The 25,045-nt window shown below is 40.0% G+C and overlaps 3 protein-coding genes across 3 annotated transcripts; 1 reads left to right on the forward strand and 2 right to left on the reverse strand.

Moving 5' to 3' along the window:
- Positions 1-291: 291 nt before the first annotated feature.
- Positions 292-7,162, reverse strand: ikzf4 (IKAROS family zinc finger 4). The gene is made up of 8 exons (XM_058641912.1): positions 6,912-7,162; positions 4,587-4,641; positions 4,410-4,517; positions 4,014-4,316; positions 3,077-3,244; positions 2,276-2,428; positions 2,035-2,166; positions 292-1,243 (listed from the first exon to the last, which is right to left on the reverse strand). The coding sequence occupies exons 2-8, from the start codon at positions 4,624-4,626 to the stop codon at positions 423-425; spliced, it is 1,725 nt and encodes a 574-aa protein (XP_058497895.1). The 5' UTR covers positions 4,627-4,641; positions 6,912-7,162; the 3' UTR covers positions 292-422.
- A 393-nt stretch (positions 7,163-7,555) lies between these two features.
- dnajc22 (DnaJ (Hsp40) homolog, subfamily C, member 22) lies at positions 7,556-11,088 on the reverse strand. The gene is made up of 5 exons (XM_058643311.1): positions 10,965-11,088; positions 10,227-10,338; positions 9,499-10,113; positions 9,105-9,397; positions 7,556-8,464 (listed from the first exon to the last, which is right to left on the reverse strand). Exons 3-5 carry the CDS (start codon positions 10,049-10,051, stop codon positions 8,288-8,290), a joined length of 1,023 nt encoding a protein of 340 aa, XP_058499294.1. The 5' UTR covers positions 10,052-10,113; positions 10,227-10,338; positions 10,965-11,088; the 3' UTR covers positions 7,556-8,287.
- A 707-nt stretch (positions 11,089-11,795) lies between these two features.
- lmbr1l (limb development membrane protein 1-like) lies at positions 11,796-24,511 on the forward strand. Its single transcript, XM_058643760.1, has 17 exons — positions 11,796-12,003; positions 16,383-16,467; positions 18,723-18,756; positions 19,073-19,212; positions 19,652-19,755; positions 19,842-19,965; positions 20,064-20,132; positions 20,224-20,288; positions 20,410-20,482; positions 20,570-20,656; positions 20,783-20,859; positions 20,961-21,038; positions 21,125-21,198; positions 21,417-21,507; positions 21,611-21,677; positions 22,461-22,622; positions 23,171-24,511. The coding sequence occupies exons 1-17, from the start codon at positions 11,941-11,943 to the stop codon at positions 23,254-23,256; spliced, it is 1,479 nt and encodes a 492-aa protein (XP_058499743.1). The 5' UTR covers positions 11,796-11,940; the 3' UTR covers positions 23,257-24,511.
- Positions 24,512-25,045: the final 534 nt, after the last annotated feature.

A 25,045-nucleotide genomic window follows, 5' to 3' on the forward strand; every position in this document is an offset into this window, starting at 1 on the left:
CTTAAATGCATGTGTGCATGACCTCTCAAAAGTGCTAACTAAATCACTTAGGAAAAGATGGCTAGTCAAAGTTTTGGAGCACCTGCCTCACCACCCCAGTTTTTAGTTAAGAGGAAATCCCCCAAGAAGGCACTTTTGAAGCAAAACCACTGGTTTTGCCAGCTGATTTGATATGGGAGTGCAATCAATCATAAAACGTAATTTGCCTCCACTAAACTTTTAAAAGTGCGGTGAAAATATTCGCTTGTATCTTAAATAGTTTCATAAATCTACCCACAATGAAACCACACATCTTTTTTTTTTTTAAAACTTACTTACACTAGGGATTTTAAAGCAATTCATCTGGTGCAGAACAAACATGAGCCCACGACTTTAGAAAGCAGCAGCCACCTCTCCTTTCATCCAGCCATGAGCCCCTTCCCTCAGCCCACCTGGTGCTCTCCGCGGCTCATGTGAGACGAGAACTCGTAGCGGTCCTGGCTGAGGTGGCCACAGAGGTTGCACTCGAAGGGTTGGCGGAAGCCATGACAACCCATGTGGATCGTGAACATGACATGGTCCAGGAAGAGGATGCGGCAGTGCCGGCAGTGGAAGGAGCGCACAGGCCTACCATCCTTGTCTAACACCTGCGCAGTCTCCCTGGAAGAAAGGGGTGAGCCAGGGTTTTTCTTTACTGTGGTGGGGGGCACAGGACATGCTCTCTCCCACTCTGGGTCCAAGTATTTGCCCTGGCTGGGACTGGAAGTGGGATGGCCACGGGGCAGTGCTGGGGATTGGTAGTGGAGGTGGTGATTGTTGGAGGTACTTGTTGGGGCTGTAGCCCTTGTGCTCTGCTCCTCTGCTGTGCTCTCTGTGTCTGTAGAGTCGGGGCAGCCGTTGGGCGAGGTGGTATGGCTATGAGCTGAGGGTTGGTCCACGCGGCCTTCGCCTCCCTCCCGCCCTGCAAGCCCAAAAGACATAGCTGCTAGCCCACGTCCACCATGGGCTCTGGGGCCCTGAGGAGTCACGTTGCTGTTGATGGAGCCCATAACTGTGCGGAGCTCCGTCAGAAAGGCAGGATTGAGCTGAGACAGTATAGGTGCCTCATGATTCTCACCTTTACCCCTGGTGCCTTGCAGGTGCGAGCCAGCGATCCCAGCAGAATCTCCTGCAGGCTGAGAGCTCATGAAGTCGCCCTCTTTCTCAGAGCCAGAGGATAATTCATAAGGTGCTTCAGGTAGATCAAGGTGCATGTGCTTTTCACCTATGACAATGACAGTGATGACAAAACAATGATTAAGCCGGAGTCTCCTTAAACTGGCTATATTGTTGTCAGCCAGCAAGAAATCCATCACAAAAAAATGGTTACAAGTAGAACCGCCCACAATCAATGAATGGATTGGCATAATATGAGATTTACATTATGGAGAAGATGTCATTTTTGAAAAAGAAAAATTCTAAAGGATTTAGACCAAATTAACAGAGTATATCTGATTAGATCTGATTTTATTTGACTAGACTTGCGCTTTGTGTAAATCTACCCTCTTTTCCAGGTGATAGTTAGAAGGTCAGAGGTGGTGTGCTCCACCGTTCTGTTCTGTTTGGTTATGTATATAAGTAAAAATCCTAGAAGTGCATTATGGACAAAATCATTACAGCCATCTTCATCCTCCAGTCAAGCAAGAGGACAAATAAAGGACAAATAACTGACAAGGGACCAAAAGAAATTGTGAAAAGCTGTCATTATTTGTAATGGAAATTTGACTTTCTAAAATAAAGAAAATAAGAAATAAGAAAATAACGAAAAAAATATTTATTATTTAAATTGTATTATTTAAATGTAATATTTATTATTATCATTATAACTACAATATAATTTAACCTGAATGAATCCTATATATAATAGGTGAGGAAACTAAAGAGAGTTTTTGTTCAAATAAGAACAGGAATGCTTCCCCTCACCCTCAAAGTTGGCACATTAATAAAATGCAATCAGTCAAATCCTATTATGTTTAGGTAAGTTGAAATTATTATTATTACTTAAAAAATACCCACCCAAAAACTTCTGTGGTGTTGACCTCTTGCGTTTGGTGATACTAATAGCCAGTCTATCCACAGGTTGGATTTTTTCACTGGACGGCTGGAGCACAGGTTTTTTAATTATCTCCATATTTCCTGACTCTTCACCTGCAAACAGAAAGCCCTTACTCATCAACATACAGACGATGTGAACATCTATGTTGCTTGGTTCTGCATACTTGCATGTGCAATCATGTATGAGCGTGTGAAGCGTTACCCTGTGCTGTCTGCGTGTTGACGGCTGCTTGGTGGTCCAGACTCTTCAGGTAACTGTGGCAGCGCTCCAGATGCTCCTCCAGTGTGTTTTGTTGTTTGTAGCTGCGGCTACAGTAGCTGCACTTGAAAGGTTTTCCCACCGTTTGAGAAGAGACTGCAATGCAAGGAAAAAAAATGGTATTGCCCTCGATTCTACTACTTGAATATATTCTACGAATTGTGCGGCAGATTGCCATAGTGTTGTTTATGAACGTGGTAATTGTTCATGGGGGCTATGTTCATAAATGCAACGCGCGGATTTCCCCGTTAATATACAATTCCAGATATTGTGGTACGTTTCTCAACAGTGACAAAATCCGCCCAACTCTTCACCGCAACGTTCCATTTCAGTAAGCCGCCAGAAAGACTGACGTCAATTCGCTGTAATCACTTTGCAAGAATCTTTTCTTCGAAAATGAACCTGTGTGACCCTACTGTACTAATGCTGTGTGTGAAGACCTATTGAACGTGTGCTCACAAAAATTGAGAGAACCTGACAGGATTTCCTGTTTTCACCAAATTTCAAATGTCACCTGTTGGTGATGTGCTTTACTGTACTCTGCTAAAGATTCATTTCCCCTGAACTTCACAGAAGGAGGATGTGGACCATTCTAATGAATCCCCACCTCTACCTGTAACCATTCTTTCACACATACTAAACCGTAACAATAAAGACCCATATCTGAGTAAGTAAACATCTCTTTTATGGAAAATGACAGTGTTTCAGGTTCTGTGATAGTGCACACAAATCTCACTTATTCACCTGTGTGTGTGCGCAGATGTCCAGCCAGGGCGTCTCTCCGGCGACAAGCATAGTTACACGTGTGACATTTGAAAGGCTTCTCTCCTGAATGCAGCTTTATGTGACGCAGCAGGTTCCCCTTCTGGGTGAAGGAAGCTCCACACTGGTTACAATGGAAAGGCCTCTCACCTATGAACACATGAGGGAGAAAAAAAATCATATATTTTCTTCTTTTTTTTTTTATTTCTACTAGCTTGATGGACAGAAGCGGCTAAAAGGAGCAGTACCTCAAAATATAGAATATTTGAAGTTCTGTTTTATCAACGTTATCTGTAATCCAGGGTTTGAAAAGACATTTTTTTTCTGCTTAATTTGTAGCGTGTGTTTTTGATTATTGTGTTCTGATAGGCCATTTTAGTTTATTTTCTCTGAGTAGGCAAAGCTAGAAACACTCAGACTAAATCAATTTTGAAGTTATATCCCATGATTGTACTTTTTTCTGTTTACTGAGACTGAACTTTTTTGGAAATTGGTACAGTTGGTTGGCCGATATAATAGCCCTTTTTTTGCCCGATGTGGTTTGGGTTATTTTTTTTATTTTTATTTTTTTAACCTCCAGTTGATGAATTTTAACAATCATATGATAAAAAATAAAATAAACACTGACTGACATGTGATTGATTTTGGAAATATGACCCATTGGTTATTGTGTCATGAAATGTATGTTATACTCAATTTTGGTTTACGGAGGAAAAGAAAATCGCAACCATGTTAAATTTTATCACAATACTTAACACAAAAGCAATATAAGTTGAACTGACACCCAAGTATCACCCAACTGTTGAAATTTTAGAGTTAATAAATAATTAAAGTATTTATTAATCATCATTCAGACTTTTGTCCATTTCATACGTTGGTGTTTATTGGCATAAATACTGTCCAGCTTGTTTGTTCTCACCTGTGTGGCTACGTTTGTGCACCATCAGCACGTTGGGGCCAACGCAGATCATCCCGCAAACCTCACACTGGAGCTTCCCATTGGGAAGCCGGATAGGTCCTGGTGAAGCCGAGTTTGGACTGGCCATCTCATTGTAAGCGCTCACTCCGTCTCTTGGAGCGCCAGTGAACTCTGCACTCCCTTCTTCCATGAGGTTCCCTCTGTCATCCTTCCCACTGTCTTCCCTCACACTGTCTCTGTTCTCTGGCTGTGGAGCACCTGGTGACTCATCATCGCTGCACAGTTCAACCTTGATGGAGTTTGCTGCGCATTGAGAGGATGAGGGGGGGGGGGAAATACATGATGAAATCTGCCCAGACAGTGTGGCCACAGAGCAATAAAGGGATGATAACTGACCACTGAGGGAGCGGCGTGGCGAGGACTGCTGACTGTTTGGAGATCTTGCTGAAGGGCCTTGCAATGTGCTGTAAAAGTCCTGTACCATTGATGACTCTCCTCCATTACCTGAAACATAAAAGAAATAAGTATGCACACACACATTTGTAGCAGTTTCACCTTGTTATATAAACCTACCTTGTGTGTATGCGCGCCCATTGCAGTCATCAGCATTCATTCTCTTACCAGATACCTATAGAAGTATGATTTTTTTTTTTTAAAGATTACACATACCACCTCATTCATAAACATCATTGTAAAAAAAAAAAAGGAAAATTGCAAGTTATACATGCAATACAAACGACAGAAAATACCACCTATTATAGAAAGAGGCTAGGACACAGATAACTTTATCTTTTCACCTCCAAGTGTCTAAGAATAAGTTCATGGTTCATACACCATGGTTAATACACTATTTGTGTATGTGACTCAGTTGAAGGAGGAGCTAAAAGTTCAGGGGGTGGACAAAATAGCTGGAAAACTTGACACTATAAAGCAATTGAGTGCAACATCACCACATCCCACACTTTCAATTTCATCTAAAAATATATCAATATCATTTCCTTTACATTTACATTATGGTTTGTGTCATACAGGCCTTTTACAGAAGGATATGATTCATATATGGTTTGTATTATATATCATCAGGTTCTTGTGTTATACACATTTAAACAAACATACAGAGCTTAATACATTTATTAGACCACCTGTTGTAAAAACTAGAAAACATAGATCTTTCAAAAACTAAACTAAAATTGTTATGGTTATATATTTGGCAAATAACAAACTGAATTTACCTTTTTATACACACATAAAAACAGCAAGGCGGGAGTGCCCTGAGACTTTTGCACAGTACTGTATATATAATCGAAAGACCTGCCTTTTTAAGTCCAAATCTGTTATTGTGTATTTGTTTAATTATTTTACGATCTGCTGTGGACCCCTGCAGGGAGAAGCCGAAAAAGATTGTGTAACTTATTTTGTATGTGACGACTTGTGTAAGCACATTCTGTTGTTATTTTGCATGGGAGGTGTCATATAAGTAGTTTGATTCATTGGTTTTATTTGACTGAATGATTAACTTAGGGCCAGTGCAAACCTTTATGGGGCCCTAAGCAGAATTAGATTTTGGGGGCCCCTCCCACCACCTCAGAATAGCCAGTGCTTGACTATTAGTGATGCAAATGTAGCATTAATTATAGTTGTGTTATTTACACCAAACCAGTGTCAGTTTTGTTTATTTTTTTTTAATCACAAAAGTAACCTAGTATTATTTGCAGTTTAATATTCATAGTGAAGCACTAAGTGTGTTGATACTAAACTTGAAATAAACATGTAAAACAGATGTGCAAATGGGCACTAAGTGAGCGACTACTACTTCATCTCCAAATTTAACCAAATAACTCGACAATTTAAATATCTGAATATATAAAGATATCTAGATTTTTTTAATATGTTGAAATGTTTTTTTTGGGGGGGGGGGGGCAAGCAGCTGCTTAGATTAACTGATACATAGGTGGGGGACCTCATGTATACAATAATTTTCATCGTTACTTTTATTGCTCTATATTTTAGCAATTACTGTAGTTTTTCTTTTGAACTTTAATCTGCACAAAAGACACTAAAAGTAAAGTGATTGATTGATACCTGGGTGGAGACATTTCTCTGTTTTATTTCTATTACATATACAGTGTATCTGATGTGTATTTATTTAGTTTTTTTACATGCTGCCTACTGACCTTATTGTGTGTTCTTTATTATTATTTTTATCATTATCTATTTCGTCTGACTTTTGTTAGTTTGTCATTATGTGGACAACAAAGAAGGAAATGAATTGCACAGAGAAACCTTCCTTTAAAGATAACGGGCTGGAAGCACTGCTCTAATGGATGACAACAGTGGACGGAGGAGACTGTGGAGGGCGGAGACAGCGTTGGGATATGAATCGCTTGCCTCGCATTGGCTGTGCATGGGGAGCAACAGGCGCTGGTGCAGCCGGGAGGAGACGCGCCAGTCTCACCAGTGCAAAGCAGCTGAAAAAGGCGGGGGGACTGGGGGGCGCGCACCAGCGCAGAGCCTTAAGCCTGAGCCTGACACTCCTTTCTGTGCAGTAAAACCTGTGCATTTATGAAAAACTGTCAAGCCTCTCCGTAGTAAATGTCCGCGCCTGTTTGTTTCCGCTGCTCGGTGGCTCTTGACACCAGTCGGCTCATAAAGACACGGGGCGAGACAGCAGCGACGACGCGGCGGCAATGTGTTGCACAGAGTTGCCGCTGTGCCGTGCAGACAGTCCGTATGAACGCCGCTGTCTGTCCGCCGACACCGAACTGGCCTATGGGCTTTACAGTGTTTCTCATGAGCCGTTGCTATGGCACCCGACCACACGACAATTGGCATTCACCCGACCAACTACTCAAAAACATGCCGTACTTTCCTAATTAAAACCCGAAAGGATGATCTTACCGAGTGCCGCGGTGAAGTCCACGGGCCTCCGCCTTACCTGGCCACCGATCGGCGTTATCCTTTTTATGTGTCTGGATCGCTGTTTGTTTTCCCAGGCGACGACAGCATCTCCGGGATTTTTTTTTCTTTACCTGGGAATCCCAAACAACTTCCGGGCCCATGCTGGGATGCTCAGACCGACTAATTGATGCGCTGATTGTCGAACGCATCGATGCATGTCAGAGCCGTGCGGCGGCGGCGGCTGCAGCAGGTGGCACCAGTGTGGTGGTGATCGTCAACAAAAGACTGTAGGAGCTGATGAGTAAAACTGCTTTATCGTATAATAATATCATGTCAGACTCTGTTTCATCTTCAAAAAGGCTTTGTGGAGAATGAAGAGGGCGGATTAGTCAACAATTCCTCTTTTGCAAATGTCAAGGTAGAGCAGTAGATGCTATAGCAGAGGTGGAAAGAGTACTGAAATATTCCACTCAAGGAAAAGTGCCACTATTTTGAATACATTTTACAAGTAAAAGTCCTGGTCTAAAAATGTACTTAAGTAAAAGTTACAAAAAAAGTAGGTTGTTTAAAATGTACTCTTTTTTTTCTCCTTAAGGTTGGGGTTCTTTCTTGTGTTGTGCAAAAAGGACAAGGGGACACAAATCTCACATGCATTGTTTTTAATTAAAGGCAAACCTTTACAAATTACAAAAAAAAATTGAACTTTCTCACTCACTCAGGAACCTTAATTAACGCCAATTCACCTGTCCTCATCCTTCACCTGTCCTCGTCATTCATACTTAAGTAAAATCAAAATAAAATCACAAGTACACAAAAAACCTACTCAATTACAGTAACATGAGTAAATGCAATTCATTACTTTCCACCTCTGATAAATATTACTCACATACAGTATTTCTCAAATGAAATTAAAAAAAGCTAGTTTATCATATGAAATATGATAGTTTATTGCAAAAAAATTTTTTTAAGTAATAATGCCTCTTGATTAGTGACTAAAATGTATTTACAAATACTGGAAATTGCCAGTCAAGTCATTTTGAAAGGAACCGTTTTTAGTAGAAGTAGAATTTACTTGACAACCAGTTTACATTTAATTTAAAGTTTCATGCTGTGAAATTAAAATGTGTGTGCATGAATGTGATCAGTGTCATGTTGTCATGACACCGACAGCTCCTCCAGGTGGCAGCAATGTCTTTACAAGTAACAAGTATCAGGCAGTTGTTGAAAAGGATTTTTGACAAGTGGGAGCATGTTTGCCATAGTGACAGTTGACTACGTGCCTTAGAAAATGGTGACTGAAATACAAAGCAGTCAAGAGACTCACATCTCTTGAACTCTGCAACTATTCAGGTCAGTCAGCAAGTAACAAAGGCCAACTATTTGAAAGAACGGGGTCTGTGTCTCTGTTGAAGAATTTCATAAGCCTCTTGAATCTTTAGAAACATTGCCTCAGCTTCCTTGCTATGGTTTTGGTCCGGATGCCAAATCTTGACCAGCTCCCTATAGCTTTGAGTTATCTCTGCAAAAGAGGCGTCTGTTTCCATTAACAATACCTGCAACACAAGTGAACACACAGGTCATAAGTTTTGAGTTACTTGCTAACAATTTATACAGTTACATTAAAAAAAACACCTCAAACTTTAACAATTTTAGTACATCCCTCTTGGCAGGTCAATAATTCAATAACAATAATTGTCCTTAGGGCTGCAATTAAAGATTATTTTTACAATGTTGATTATTGTCTTGTCCATAAAATGTTATCAAATGTAAATCACTGTTTCCCAAACCTGGAAATAGCAAAGCTTTCACATGTCTCATATGTCCACAGACCAAAATGTATTCAGTTCTAATGATTTCGTCCTTATATGGAGCAAAGAAACTAGAAAATATTCACATTTAGGAAGCTGAAAAATCAGAAAGCTTGTTTTAATTATTATAACAAAATCCGCTCAAACCGATTAACCAATTATCAAAATAGTTGCAGCCCTTATTATCTTGATATAATTTTCTCCAATAGCAATAATAACAAAGGTTCATTATACAGTTTACAGTGCGAGCGCACTTTGAGGTCAAAAATATGTATATATTTTTTAAATTCAGGTTTGTAAAATATGTCTATTTAATATATATTTATGTCATCCAGCCCTAGCATCACTTGAACCCTGTGCAGAGATACAATATACAAATGCTTACCCTCAGCGCTTCTTTCTCTTTCTCAGTGTATTCTTTAAGCAAAATTTCCAGCACCTTCCTCCAAGCCTCCTCATAGTAGCCGCCTCCAGTTAGAGTACAAAAGATGTGATAGGGCATCAGAAGAACGTACTCAAGCACACCTCTGAGCCAAGGCAGAAACCAGAAAAAGTCCAGCAGTGCTGCTACACAGTCGGACAAGTAGTACAGTGTTGCTGTAGTGTTATGGAAAATACAGTAACCCAGCGGAGCAGAGAAGGCCAGCCAAGCTAGACCCAGCCTGTAAAGTCGTGGCACTGGACAAGAGAGGAAAAAATAGTAACGCTTTAGTTCAATTCTAATTATCACAAGAATTGTTTTCATCAATGCACAAATGGAAACCAGAGGATGTTTTCACCTAGTTTCTGTGTTCCCTGAGGTGTCCGCTGGGCTTTGATCCTGCGGTGCTGAGTAGCAGTGACACTGGCAGCCAGGCTGATGGGGAGAGGCGACAAGGTGCTGCCATAGAATATTGGGGAAGTTACGAGACAAGCAGTCATAGTTTTTTGGAGGTCAGAGGTCTGGTGGCCAGCACTGGACACCAAATGCACCCCTGCACCTACGCTCAACGGCAGCACAATCAAGTAGAAGAAGCTGAGGGAGTTGAGTCCAATCAGGGCCACGGCGCCAAAATAGATCCCAACACACACCTGACCAGCAAATCTTATGGGACTTACAGGTGGAGGGATCCTGTCAGGGGGTTGTTTTCTCTCACTCGTATCTTCATTTTGATTGGCCTCACCAACATAAGCAGGGATACGTAAGAATTCTCTGGCCCATCCAAACCCAAACCCTCCCAGTGTTAGCATCCATAACAGTGCATGGCTGTCTCTTCCTAAATATATATGGTGAAGGCCCAAAGGTCCACCTACTGCCCACAGGGCATAGGCTACCAGGACACTTTTTACCATCCTATAGCCACAGTGGGTCAGTTTCTGTTCAGGTGGGCACTAGGCATCCTTTATTAGATTACCTGCAAAACACAAAATAAGTCAAAATACTGAAATATTCTACTCAAGTAAAAGTACCACTATATTGGTAACATTTTACTTAAGTACAAGTACTCAAGTTAAAGTAAAAAAGTACCTTGTTTAAAGTGTTCCTTTAATAACACGGTTGGGGTTCTTTCTTGTGTCGTGCAAAAAGCACAAGGGCACACAAATCTTTTAATTGAAGGCAAACCTTTACACAGTCAGTGCTGAAAAATAAAATATGTAAATACATAATGTGTCAGTCAACATAGGGTCAAAGGTCACAAATGCTTAAACTTTCTCTCTCAGGGGCCTTTTTTAAAAACTCAGGCAGACATTTTTTACTCAGTAACGGATGTGATTTAAAATGGAAGTACAGTACTTCCAAAAAACATACTTAATGGAAACTTTTTATACATTTTGCATATATCTGTTTCACATAATTAATAATGCTATTTTGATGGCTGTCCTATAATTTCATTTTAATCACATCACCCTTTGATTCCATGTATTTACATAACTTCCTATCTTGCTCAGGGAACGGGTGGGGATTTAAAATCTGTGTGATCCTCCTCCCTGATTAAGTAATATATTATATAAGTGAGATTTATCTTAGCACATGATGTGAGTTGTCATTTTATCTCGCCTCACTGTGCGATCAAAAACACTAGTCTGTCCTCACATGTTTTTTTTCTCCCACAAAAACTCATCACATTATACAAAAAACATCAGAAGATAGTAGGCGCTAACCTATCCTTTTAAAACAAACTGTTAGACCAAAATATACATTATTTACTTCGATATTTACATAATATATATATTTGTTTTGTTGTATAAAATATAGGTAACTTACTGAGCCCATAATTACAAATCCTTAACTTGATAAATCGTTTCCAGTCCTTTCCGGGGTTGAAGTTGCTACATGTTGCAACAGTTGGACTTTGGATCATGACAATGAAATTGTGCTGTGCTCTCAACACACAATGTTCCTCAACTGATACCTGATAGAAGACATTTCTAAGTGATAAAACAAGATGAAAATGTTGTCTCTCTTTTTTCTATAGGAGGGATGCAATACAAAGAGTGCCATTACCAGTTTAAGAACTTTGAGCCCTATACATCATAGAATCATGAATCAATCGATCCCTGTATGCCTAATGTTATAAAATAAAAGTAGAGGTGGAATTAGGCTGATTATTTCCACACAGTCAATAAAAGTAATTATATGGAATTAAGAGTTAATATGAATGAATATGTCCAAAAACATTATTATGATAATGTTTTTTCACATTAGTCAATATTAACACATACTGTAATAAATTACACATTTCAGACTATTTAAGATTGATATTTTGTGAAAGTTGAAGACACCAGTTCATTGCAGTTTTAAACGTCGTTATAGACAAATCAATATATCTATAATAGTACACATTATATCAGTACTGTCACATTTGTCTTGGAGAAAAGAGCAACAACAGCTGCTGCAAACAACGTGCAGCAAATGTTTGTACTTGTAGAGTATTTGCACACGCTAAATTGATGAGTAAAATGTTGATTCAAAATATGGATTATTGCCCATAGCTGATTATAACGATGATTGACTGGTACCTGTAGCTCTACAGGCCCCTCCCCCTCACCGTTGCCCCTCCTACTGACGACCCCTCCTTGTGATTGGTTTTTTTTTTATCAGCTGAGTGAGTGAATCTGCAGCAGCTCAGCTCAACCACAGAATACATCACATTTCTGAGACGATGCCCTGTCTGTTAACTCTTTAACTGTCTTCATTTGGCTCTGTAAAGCCCGTGAAGACTCTGGAATGGTTTCGGAGGATGGAAACGGACGACGTGTCGGTTAGAGAGCAACTTTTCCACAACCGCGTCCGTGAGACTATAGTAAGTAAAGCCGCGGGGAGGGGGGGGGAGTTGGGGGCTAATGTCGGTTAATATGCATATGAGGGTCGCTAACAACAACCCAAACGTCAGTCACTGTGGCTGCCACCTCAAGAGAGAAAGTCGCGACGTTTGACGCGTTTCACTTTGTTTTACATGACGTGGTGATTGCACAACTCTTGGTGTCTATAACAATACGCGTGATGCCACTTTTCCACTGCTACGTTAATGTGTGAAATTAGCTCCTTGTAGCAGCTAGCTTAACTTCTGAAGAGACGGATGCAGGTTGGTCACTAGTTTGGCACAAGAACAGCTTACTCAGCATTTGCAGCCCCCCCCCCCCCCCCCCCCCCCCCCTCTGTTGTGTTTTCAGCCACCCGAGTCTTCGGTCAAGTATTCCTGTACCAGGACAGCAGCACCCTTATCCTCTCTGAAGTACGGTTACTACTGCATTACCTTTGCTCTTTCCACCCTGTCTCTGTGCTGTGTAAAATCGACAGCTCATGGTGAACTTCAGACCTGACAGACTCAGGCTGACCCTTAACCTCAAAAAAACTGCTATCAGATTGCATAAATAGGCAGTTTCATTCCCACTGATTGTATGTACTGACACAGTGTACCCAGGTCAGGGCAATAATAAATATACTTCATATCATACTATAACTTTTTCGATTAGTAGTATAGCAGATAAAAAAATAAACCAATACACACAGATATAATATCACTGCATTTAATAAACACACTTAGAGATGTGTGAAATGGTTTCATAGAGGAGTTTCTTCAACTTTCACTGCAGGAGCAGAGGCTGAACAAATATGTAATTTGTGATTATTTTGACTGAAATTGCGATATGATTAGTGATATGGGAGATAATGGTACTTTTTATGTAATTATTCTCATTTTCATTTCAATAATGTGTGCTATTTGAGGTGTTTTCTTCAGTCTGTAGTATACAATGTGTATAGGTCAGGACAATATTTAATCTAAAATGTTAATTTGACACACATTTTGGCTTTAAGAAAGGTTGCGCCTCCTGCGATTTGAAAATATGCAGTAGGTTGAATTGTGATTTTGATCAAATTTCGATTAACTGTTCAGCCCTTGTCTTTGATTATCTTATCGTACAGCAGTATGTCACATTTTGTTTGTTGCATGTTTGAGAATCATTGGTATACTTATCAGTTTGTCCTGGTAACTCAACTTTAAACAGATTATTATTATTATTATTATTATAATAGCAATATCATTATTGGTTTAGTTATGTCTTGCAAAAGGTAATGATTCCCACTGGAAACTGAATCTTTTATAACAACTAAGTATAGGGTGGAGTCGGTGAAACCAAATATGTTGTTTGAGCTGATTACACGTCATGGCAGCAAAAACACACAAGTAACTCATCTTATTTATAATAACTGTATCAAGTTAACATCAGTTCAGGGCTCTGATATTATTTAGATATTTCCTGGAGCTGGGCAGTTGCAGTGTTTTTAGTTATTAGTTTTTCTGTTTCAAGAAAAACCTAAAGGAGATGTGTCTTTCTTAAATCTGATTCAGCATCACAATACCAGGCATGTCTTTCTCTCTTTATATTCAAGGTAAAAGTTAAATTGTTATACCATCTAAAGTTATTAGTGACTGTTCTTTAACTTGAGTACTCAGATTAATAAGTAAACCTATTTACACCCACTTTAAAGGTACAATTAATTAGCAATTCTACTTTTTGTGCCATATGTATATTTTAAAATAAGTAGTTACTTATAGCACCAGATGAAGAAGTATTCTAATGCCCTTGATTTGTCATTGTCCTTTATACCTAAAGACCTAATGCTATTATAGTCTGCACTCCCCTTTAAACCACTGGCAGACTTCAAGACTCCTGCTTATCACCTCTTCACAGTGCCGCCTCACTTTGGTCAACTGCCCCTCCATCTTTGTTTTTTCAGTAGATTTAAAGGTCCAGTATGTAAAATTTGGGTCAAATTAGTGTTATTTGGCAGAAATTGAAGATAAACTGTAATTAGGCCAAATAATTAAGATATTGCCTGCATCATTAAGTGGAAAACTAATTCCTTTTATACTAACTTTAAAAAAAAAAGAGAAAGAAACAGATTAGATGAAAAAAAACAAAAAACTGTCTGCGTGAGATGTTAAAGCCATAAGTACACACCCACAGTCCACACCCTGAGCCTGCAAAGATCAGGAGGGATCAATGTTTAGCGGAATAAAAGGTCAAGATAACATCTTTCACTTGATAAATGCAACACCCAACACCTGCTCATATTAAGATATCAAATCACTATGAGAAAAGAATACCATATTATGTAAAAATTAAAACGTGTGCATTTCTTGGACATCATTTTGTGTAGGAAAAAAATATACTCCATACGGCCATTATTTTTAGTCATTTTCTACATTTTGTGTTGTAGCTTCTCTGAAATTTTACATCACTAAGCTGTCAAATACTAGATGACTCATTGCAGTACAATTCCTCAAAAAAACTAACTGAAGCTGCCCTTTCATTGGGATTAGTATGGCAATGCCCTGCAATGTTTCAAGTTATTTGAGGCTGATCATTTTTTGCCTAATCTGGTGTTTAAATGAAAACAAAGGCTGCCGTGATTTGCCTGAATGTGCATAGCCTGAATGTAAATAGCAGGAAGTCTGAGGGAGTCTGTTTGACAGTTTACAGGGATGTGCTTTTCTACTGCCAGTCTCCAGCCCTTTTGAGTTTTCTCTACAATGTAAGGCAGGTTTGAAAGCACTTTGGCTTCATTGTGTTTTTCCTGAAGCAACACAGAGATGGTTAGGTCACTCTGTGAATTTTAAAATGCTTTGGGTTAATACTCAGAGTCCTGGGATGTCTACTCTGGGTACTGGATTTACTCTGGGTACCTACCACCTACAGTGTTTCTTACCCTATGCTCGCCCTCTCTTTCCTCATGTTGGATTAAACATAGTGAGCACCTCGCCAAACTATGCTGCATTATTGAACAAATGTGCAGACTGAGCCGATTAGTTGTTTTCCACAGTCTATTGTTATTTGCGGGATGCAGCTCATCACTAATGTAAGTCCTTACTACTACTTTCTGAACAGTTGCCACTTTGTCTAGTATGGAAGGAAAACAGGATAGTACCTATCCTGTTTTGATGAATGATGAATGATTGAAGGCATAATGCTTGTTTGGTAGGCCCAAATCCAGTTTGCCTGCAGGATTAGTTGGGTGTGCTTGTCACTGTGAAAACTGAATCCCAACCTCAAGTATAAGAAAGGAACACACGATCTTTAACACTTAAATGTTTACTACAACCCTTTTCAGTTTTCATGGTGATTTTTGAGACCCTTTTATTTGTGGCTATGTTGAGTTTTACTCATTATACTGCCAGGTGTTTATATTTCGGTTTCCTGGGTGTACATCAGCAGTTTAACTTGTCTTTTTGTATGTGTTTTTACTGATATTCTGAAACATAACAGTCACTTGTAGTGTGTGTTGTTGATGTATTTTCCGAAGTCATGATTCTGTCCTAAAGTTGGTCAACATCCTCTTCCAGAAATGGTTCTATATGTTGCAGTGATGCATTACAAAATACTCTTCATGACTATAGGTGTCACAGGAACACTCTGTTGTTCAGGAACGTTGATTGCTCTTGCCAAAGAACTCAATATGTTTAATTAACATTGGTTTAAGAAACTGGTTTTACACCTCCAAGCATGTTGTCACATATCTGTCATTCTCTAGAGAGACTATCTGTGTTTGTTGTTGTTGTTACCCTAGAAACAAACTGCTACTCACTGTGCTGCGTGCACTCTCTGTAAGTACAAATGTTTTGATCAGTGCTCATCGTTTGGCAGCATCATTCCCACTCATCTGTCAGTCCAACACTTTGTTGCATAGTATTGACATTGCTGAAATGATTGACCTGGAAATGTATCACAGATAATCTGTTTAATTACTTTATTTATATAATTTACTTTTCACATTGAAGCTAAAAGTCCAATTTAAACACATTGACATTAATGGTCATATGGTGTGGAAATTCAGGGAGAAATGAAAAGGATCCTTATTTTTATTTTCACATTTTGTTGAGTGTTTGTTAATGGCAATAGTCTTATCAACAATACGACTCATTTGTAGAACAAAATGATTAACCCGTCTCAATTGATCTCATTTCCACTGGTTTCACTCTCTTTGTTTGAATACAGCGCTCATCTTGAGACTCCATCTATCTCTGTTCATTGACAAATGGGGAATGATGGCTGTTTACTAGTACTAGTACACACAGCTGGTTTTGCTTATTCATTGCTGTTTATCAGCCTAAACATAACGGAATGTTTAAAAGGAACAAATTTGTCAAACAAAATCCTCTTTCTGTCTCTTCTGCAGATTTGTGTGCTCCTGTTTACGTGCCTTTACATAGTCTCCTACCTCATACTAACCCACTTCAAGAAGACTGCTGAGTATGTCACAGGTGAGTTTTAAAGTCACTCTCTTACTTTATTATGCAAAGCATATTGCACAAAGACAGCTATGTGACAAACATTTGCATCAAAAGCTTTTGGAGCGTTGCCTGCAGGGTAATTGATGGTGTTGACAGGCATATTGATTACATTTGAGGTCTGTGGATTTTGTTTCCACTGTGAGTGTGAAAGCCACTACATTTCAAGCCAGCTCAGCTTTTCCACTACACAGTCTCGACACAGCGCGTCACAACACATTTTTTTGCTTGTCCATTAGTGATAGTACCTGGTACTTTTTTTAGGACCTGCTCCGACGAGGTTCCAAACGAGCTGGGCCGATTCTCTCTGTGGCGTTGTCAGACTGCCAGTCCGTGACTGGCCGAGTGTTGTCACTGGGCGACACAGGCCTCAAACCTAACCATGCTGAACTGTATATCAATTAAAAAGGCTTATAAATCCTGGACATGCGTTAATCTCCAGCATTTAGCAAGGCAATGTCTAAAATCTCTGTATTTAACAGAGGAGTCTGGTGTATTAAGCTACAGCACTGCTGTGATCGCAAGCAGTGAGCCGCATCACAACCTCCTCTGCTGTACTTCAGTCTGTGCTCCAGTCATGCAGGAAGTACTGAACAATTCTGTGAACAAATCTTTATAATAAGCTGATTCTAATGATTCAGTAAAATAACTGCTTCACAAGTCACTAGTTTGTGTGTTGTGTGTAAAACAAAGTCACGGCAGTTTCATGCAGCCGTGTTATGAGGACTCCGCCCACATTGAGGAGGTACTATAGTAATGGAAAACCATACCAAACTGTAGAGTCGAGCAGTGCGGAGCCGAGGCGAAGAGTGCTGGGACTGTATAGTGGAAAAGTGCCATAAGTCGTCTCATCTTTGTAGTTGGTATAGGCTTCATAAATACAGTAGGCAATGTGGTCTCTTTTTCCAGCCTAACCTGAACATACATCACATATTTTGACCGTGCTCAAACAAGCAGTTTCTATTTAACAAACCTTGCTATAGACATTCATATGGTGCCATTTTCCATGTTTTCATTCATATATGAATACAGTTTGTTTACACACAACCAGGGTTGCACATTTCAATCTAAAGCTCAGAGGTGAAGAGGGTGTGTTATGTAACCTGTAACAACTGCTTCAGGCAGTTTCCCAGTGGATCAGGATGGCGCAGGGAGGGTGAAGAATGCAAACAGTGTAGTCTGTCTATGAAAAATGACCTCAACTAGTCAGTTTCAGCAACGAAAAAACCAGTAAAATAAACGTTACGTTATGCTACACAAAGTTGCTGGGTTTTATTTTGCAGTGTAAGGATACAGTATTGGTAAATAACTGTACAGCTCACAGACATTTCCCTGAATGTCACAAAGAACTTGGGTCTATGTTTTCTCACATGAAAAAACTTTCTGCAGACTCAGTTACATAATAAATCCAATAACTTGCCACTATTGGAAGCAGATGTAGGATGTCCAAATGGCCAGGTCTGTGCTTTCGCTGTGGCTGGCCTGGGTTTGGGCTATAGCCAGCTTGTTTTTCTTTATTCTTTTTTTGGAGGAGGGAAAGAGCACATGCTATGCATCGTAAATGGGGTCTTCGCTTCAACAACAGCACAACAGTTGTGCCTTGCAGCTAAATGGTGATTGAGCAATACCTCCAAAACAGAGATGCTTTGACAGTTGTGCATCAAGAACTGTTTTTTACTTTATAGATTTACCTCATATTATTTGCACTGGGAATAGTTGCAGTATTGTGTACTGTTGCATTTCGGAAAGGTAACAGACAAGACAGTTAAGATAACTTTGATAACTAAGTATGTTTAATATTCAAAAATATTCTTGATCCCAGCCTTTGCTTCTAGTACCTCTGCAGCTAACATTAACTAGTCTCTGCTCCTAACATGCTTATCCACATGCACCAGTGAAACGTTTCCTTTTTTTTTTCCAACTTCATATGGGCTCCTTATATTACAGCTTTCCCTTATGTGCCTCTGTGCTGTCCAGTATGCAGACTGTACATGGTGTACAGTACACTGAAACTCCCTCTTAACTTACGACAGATATTTTCTTGAAATGGTAATGTGTGTTATCTAGTGCTGACTGCACAGTGATATGTGTTAGTCTTTGGCAGTATATAATAAGTTGGTTATGCGTGTCAAAAGTATTCTTGTTTGATGAATAGATGGTTTTATTTAGTGAGTTGGAGTCTGATTTGTGGTAGATGAAATCAAACTTGTCTCTCTGCTCTCTTTCAGATGATGTTGAAGATGCCACCGTCAACAAAATTGCGTAAGTAAAGATGCCTAGGGTTTAGCTGACCCACAACAATCTTCTCCCAATCACTTTCCATCTGTGACGATAACCTTAGTCAATGTGACATGTAGTGACCTGTGGTCCTTTGGATGTTGATTTATTGTCTTGTGTGAGCCTCCGTGTTTATTTGGTTGTTGTTGGTGTCAACTTGCCCTTTGTTCCGCTATGCTGTAACTGCATTTTCTCCCGGGATACCTCAGCACTTAGTGAGTGTTAGACAGAGTGAGTGTTAGACCAAGACTAAACGCAAACATATGTGACCAGACTGACACCGTGTCTTTTCTTCTTCCAGGTTGTGGTTGTGTACGTTCACCCTGTCTGTTGCAGTGTGTGCCGTTCTCCTTCTACCCATCTCCATTTTGTCCAATGAGGTGCTGCTCGCCTTCCCACACAGCTACTACATGCAGTGGTTAAATGGATCACTTATCCATGGTAATTGTCAATGTTTTCACAAGAAATCCAAAGCAGCCGTTGATGGTGGCAAAGATCATTATTGTTAGAAACTGGTTCATATGTAATGGCAATCATTGGAATTAGCCTCCAAATCAATACTGCACAGGCATCTGTTCAAACACAAGCAGATAGTTAATGTGGGCAGAGTTGCTGTGACCTTAACTGTGTGCAGTGTTTTAGTTCAAAACAGTGGTGCCAATAATGAGAGAACTTTTTAAAGTAATTTCTTTATTATAGTGAAACAATCTTGTTTATTTTCACATTGAACTTGAATGTCATGAAACACTGTTTAGCACAACTATGCCACACAGTGGTTTTCGGTAGTACTGCTGAAATTTTTCACAGCAAATTAAAGCCTAATAATTAACGTTTGCAGCGAAAACTAACGTTTTGTACATGTCTCTTTTTCACTGGTCAGGCTTGTGGAACCTAGTTTTTCTTTTCTCAAATTTGTCCCTGGTCTTCCTTATGCCGTTTGCCTACTTCTTCACGGAGTCCGAGGGATTTGTGGGATCCAAAAAGGTACAAGTTTTGGCTTTGCCTTTCCGATGGTTGCTCTAGATTTGTAAATTATTATGAAAGACTTCAGCATTTGTTTGTTTGCGTAGGGGGTGATGGCACGAGTGTACGAAGCAGTTGTGCTGCTATTGCTGCTGGCCTTGCTCGTGCTGGGCATTGTGTGGGTGGCTTTAGCCTTCCTCCATGACAACATAGCCAGAAAGAGCCTCTATGGTGAGTCACCTCCACTGAACTTAAAGATCCTTCAGTGTCAGAGGGATACACAGGTCTTTACTACTGTTGTTATTTTACTCTCCTCTTGTGTATTTTAGACCTGTGGGAGTATTACCTTCCCTACCTGTACTCAGGCATTTCTCTGTGTGGAGTGTTGCTGCTTTTATGTAAGTATAGATTAATCGTAAGTTACTGGAGCATCAAAAAACTAAAGCGTATGACATTTTCATCTCACCACCTGTGTGTTTCTCTTCTCAGTGTGCACTCCCTTTGGGTTGTCCCGGATGTTTAGTGTAACAGGCAGCCTACTGGTCAAACCACGGGTGAGTCACAGATATCATCTCTAAAAAAACAGACTAGAGGTTTTCAGCTCTAGTTTTCGAATGCTGGAACATGTCAGAAATTCATCACTTTCCTCGTTGATCTTTATGATTCCTTCTTCAGCTGTTGGAAGATGTAGAAGATACACTGAGCTGCACCACGTTTGAAGAGGACTCACTCTCCAGGAAAATGAAATGTAAGACCACGAGTTCACATCTGTCACTTTCTGATTCAGTTTAAAGCCGACTGACTGACTTTTTGTGTCTGTCGTGTGTTGTTGAAGGCGGCAGTCCATCATGCTGGATCAAGCTCAACACAGAGGCAATGAGAAAAGAGTACCAAACAGTTCGGGGCAAGCGCATCGCTCTGGGTAATACTGGCTGAATATGCATCTGTCTGCTGCGTCTCTCCTGTAGTGATATACATTGTATAGTGAGTCATTGCTGTACACTCATTTGTTATTGTTTTTCTCTTTTACTTTTGGTCAACCCAATAGAGATGCGTAGGAAAGCGTCACCATGGCAGCGAAACTTGGGCTATCCGCTGGCCATGCTTGTGCTCCTTGCACTGACGGTACACATCTGTTATTAACAAATCAATGCTGGTCAACCTTTATATATATATTAGTGCAGACCAGAGTTTATATTGTATACTTTTTGTCTGTGTCTCTTCAGGTGATGTGTGTGCTGATGGTCTGTTTCAATGTGTTGGAGTTGCTCCTGGATGAGAAGGCGTTGCCTAGAGGGATGGAGGTGAAGACTTTGCCTCAGAGAAATGTTCAAGTTACAACAGTTTGTCATCTGTCCACACTGATGATTATCATATTTTTGTGTTTTAGGACCCGCACCTGGGAATGGCCTCCTTTTCCATGTTTGGCTCTCTCGGTGCTGCAGTTCAAGTTGTCCTTATCCTGTATCCTTTCCATTCATTCTCCTATGATTGTGTGCTCACAGATGCAAACTAGTCTTGTCCATGTGGCTGTGACTCAGCTACCAACAGACTGTCCCTCCTCTCTTACCAGTGTGTGTGATGTTGACTCACGTTATCTATCTTTCTGGATGGCATTTACCAACTAAAATGTGAGTGTGTTACTCCTCTCTCCTGTTGTTGTCCTTTACAACGATTGCCAGCTACTTAATGGTTTCCTCAGTCGTGGGTTTCTATAGTTCTCCTCTCTTCACTGGCCTCCTGCCTCGTGCACAGGACACAAACCTCACTCAGGTACGAGGACTGCTAACCGTATCATGTATATAATCTCACAGTGTGATGTAACTGTGCTGTGTTTACACCCCTCTGTAATCTCTGCACTTCTGTCCCCTTTCAGATTATTGCAAACTGTGTTTCACTGCTTATCCTGAGCTCTGCACTGCCTGTTTTTTCACGCACACTTGGTAAGGAAGTAGCGTAAATAATATAAATAATAATTTTTTAATATATTTTTTTAAAATATCAGTTCTGTTCCACAGGCTGCGTTTACGTGTACAATGCATACTTGCTGTTGTTGATGTAAACTATTTTCCCACAATTCAATACAATAAAATGAAGTGGTAAGCTTCTGTACATACTAGGGATGGGAGAGTATCTACCGATACGATATTAGTCTGATACCGTACGTTTTAGACCATTTATGAACTATGATATATATTTGTGCTGAGTCATTTCATAGACATAATTTTTCAACTTTTTAACAAATATTGCTCTTCCAAAAAAGAAGAAATAAACAGCCCAAACATGACTCAACTAAAATGCTTTTGCTGATTTTTATTTGCATTTTTTGACTGTGCATAGTGAAGCATGTGATTTATAGGATTTTTGGATTTTATATTTTTTATCTGTCCAATATCCAATCCAGTGATAAGATAGATACCGATACCAATTCCCATCACAAGTACATATTGTACATGAAATTAGACTAAATTGTGGAACAAAAATAAGAGTTTTAAGTTTTGAAAAAAATAGTCTTGTTCTGCTACTGTGATTTAATAAAAAAAAAGGTGCATTGTGACATTTGGTACAGGATTAATTGTGTTCAACTACAACAACATCTAGTGTGAAATATCAATAGTACCTGTAGTTCTAGCTTCGACCACAAGAGGGCATTTGTATGACATAAATACTCTTGACTGGAGCAGTTGGTTTTCATGCATAACATTTTTTTGTGTCCATTGTTTTAGGGATCACCCGCTTTGATCTGCTGGGAGACTTTGGTCGGTATAACTGGCTCGGGAACTTCTACATTGTCTTCATGTACAACATGCTGTTCGCTGGTCTCACCTCTGCCTCTCTCATCAAAACGGTCACCTGGGCAGTTCAGAGAGAGCTCATCCGTGCCTTTGGTCAGTCCACTTTCCTGTTGAATCTATAAAGCAAAGTGCCATGTACTCGTATCATTTTTCTGTCAGCAGAATTGTGTTGGGCTGAAATGAGTTGCACTTGAATAAGATTTCCAACCTTTGGCCCTATTTTCCAGTGGGCAGGTCTCTCTTCCTCAGATAGAAAGAATACAATTCTTGCAGGAAAGTGGAAAGGGACAAGAGGAGAGTCAGGCTCCCTCGGGGACCTCCAGTCACTCCACCCGACCCCTCACAGCACACACACCCTTCTAAACCCTCCACCCAACACAAACAAGCACTTCGAGCGTTGATACGCCAAACGTACACACGTATACACGCAATCCCCTTCCTCACTGCACAGATAGCATCTCAGCACCACGGCAGCTTTCTTGCACTTTCCCATTGCCTCCCAGCTTACTTTTGTCTTGTGGTTAATAGACTTCACCTAAATAACTATTTTTCTTAGCTTTGCAAGTGTTGTGCTCCGCCTTGTGATTGTGTGTGATGTCACTGACCTTTTTTTTATATATACACTTTCTTTGTTTTTGCAGGTCTCCACAAACTGCCCTTAACTGTGTCACGGTCCACTGTCCCCTTCAGACTCCTTCTGGCCAGTGGACTCTCTAAAATCCAGTGACGACTTTTCCTCCTGACCACAGCCTTTACCAACCTTTTAAAAACTGAGCCATTTCAAATGTGCAACTATGGGATTAAACGCATTTGTAGTTCAGGCCCTTCTTGGGTGTTGGGACATCGGTGAGCTCCCGCCATTTTATAAAGAGACTGGAGAACATCTGTCACCACCAACATCCAGAACTGTCCAGTTGGAGCTCTCCTTTTAAAGTGTGTCGTCAATGACCAATTTATCAGGGTCCAAATGTGTGCAGTTTGACTGCATGGACAGGTCCTGCTGCCTGTGCTTAGTTGAGTCATGGTCATAAATGGAACAAGGGGAAAAAGCCACATAGGCAGCTCTCCCACAGTGGACCATAACAGAGCAATCCCTCACAGACCTGTTGCCTTTTATGAAAAGAGGAATCATCGGAGAGCTGTTGCTCTGTTGACATATGTGAAAGTCAGCAGAGTTATTTTGAAATATTACATTGTCGCTCTGACATCATTTCCTCTTCCTGCTTCAGGTCGATCAAGTGCTCTCTCTTTCTCAGTGGCTTCCCCACACTTTCCTCTCTTACACTGTACCACTATTTTAAGATCGGGAATCTTACTTCCATGTGTTTAGTGGCTCAGTCTGAAACAGTGTTGTCCATAAATGAGAGGAAGTAACATAGGACACTTAGTACCTTGTCTGTCTGTGCATCTACTTAATGCAGGGACTGTAGGACAGTGAGGTAGATGTTTGAATATCAGGGTTGTTTTTTTCTCTTTTTTTTTTACAAAGCCAGTTTACGTGTAGACGAGGACATTTTCATGGTGATTGATTATCAAGCAAAGTGATTAGTTTTAGGATGAGTCTATGTTTTTCAAAGGCACACTAAAGAAAAAGCTTTATTTTGAGTCTATGCAACAGATTTGAATGCTATGTGACACTCGCTAGGACAAACTCGTGCCTTGGACCAATCACACTGTGAATTGCCTAGAATTTATGAGGGGACGTGCAATATTTTATATGTAAAAAGCACACTTTATATATACCAAAGGTAATTTTTTTTTTAAATTTTCTATGTGCTTTCTGTGAAGTATTTTTTTTAAATTCCTTTATAGGGTTTCACCCAGTAATTTGAAAAACAATCAGTCAATCCATGCAGCCGCTTTTTAAATTTTTTCCATTACCAGCAGGGTGCAGTGTCTCTCAAAATCAACACAACAACGGTGTCGTGTAAGGTTCTCCCTCCCTGTTGTCAGTTATATGCACTGCTCCACCCCCCCCACCCCCCCCCCCATGTAATTAGTTTGCTTAATGCTTACAGTATGAGCCGATGGGGGCACTGTTATGATCTGCGGCCGTTTCAGTTGGTCAGGTCAAAGTTCAGCCTCGTTATGTGCCCACACAAGACACAGGGTCAGCTGACCTAAATATGCTGAATTAACAGGGTTTTTTGGGGCATGTTTGAAGATCTGAACTTTTCATTTCAGTGTGTAACTTTCTTTTGACTGGGCAGAGTACATTATGTAAAGACAGCACTCTAAGGTTTCACTATTACACCTTTTCTGGGATTATTTTGGAAACACAGACATTATAATGTGCTGGTTTTCCTCTTATCTTTATTTATGGTCATTTTGGGCATTTTTGTACTTCACATGTTGATTGATTACGCTTAGGATTTTAACTGGTGTTAAAATAGTATAATGTAATACAGTTGAGATATAAAAAAAAATATAATAATCTTTAGAGTTGTTCTCAAAGAGCCAAAAAATATGTTTACTTATTCAAATGCTCTGATGTTTCACATCTTCTCAAAAGTGAA

This window comes from Solea solea, chromosome 11 (genome assembly GCF_958295425.1).
Source record: "Solea solea chromosome 11, fSolSol10.1, whole genome shotgun sequence".
Taxonomy (NCBI): Eukaryota; Metazoa; Chordata; class Actinopteri; order Pleuronectiformes; family Soleidae; genus Solea; species Solea solea.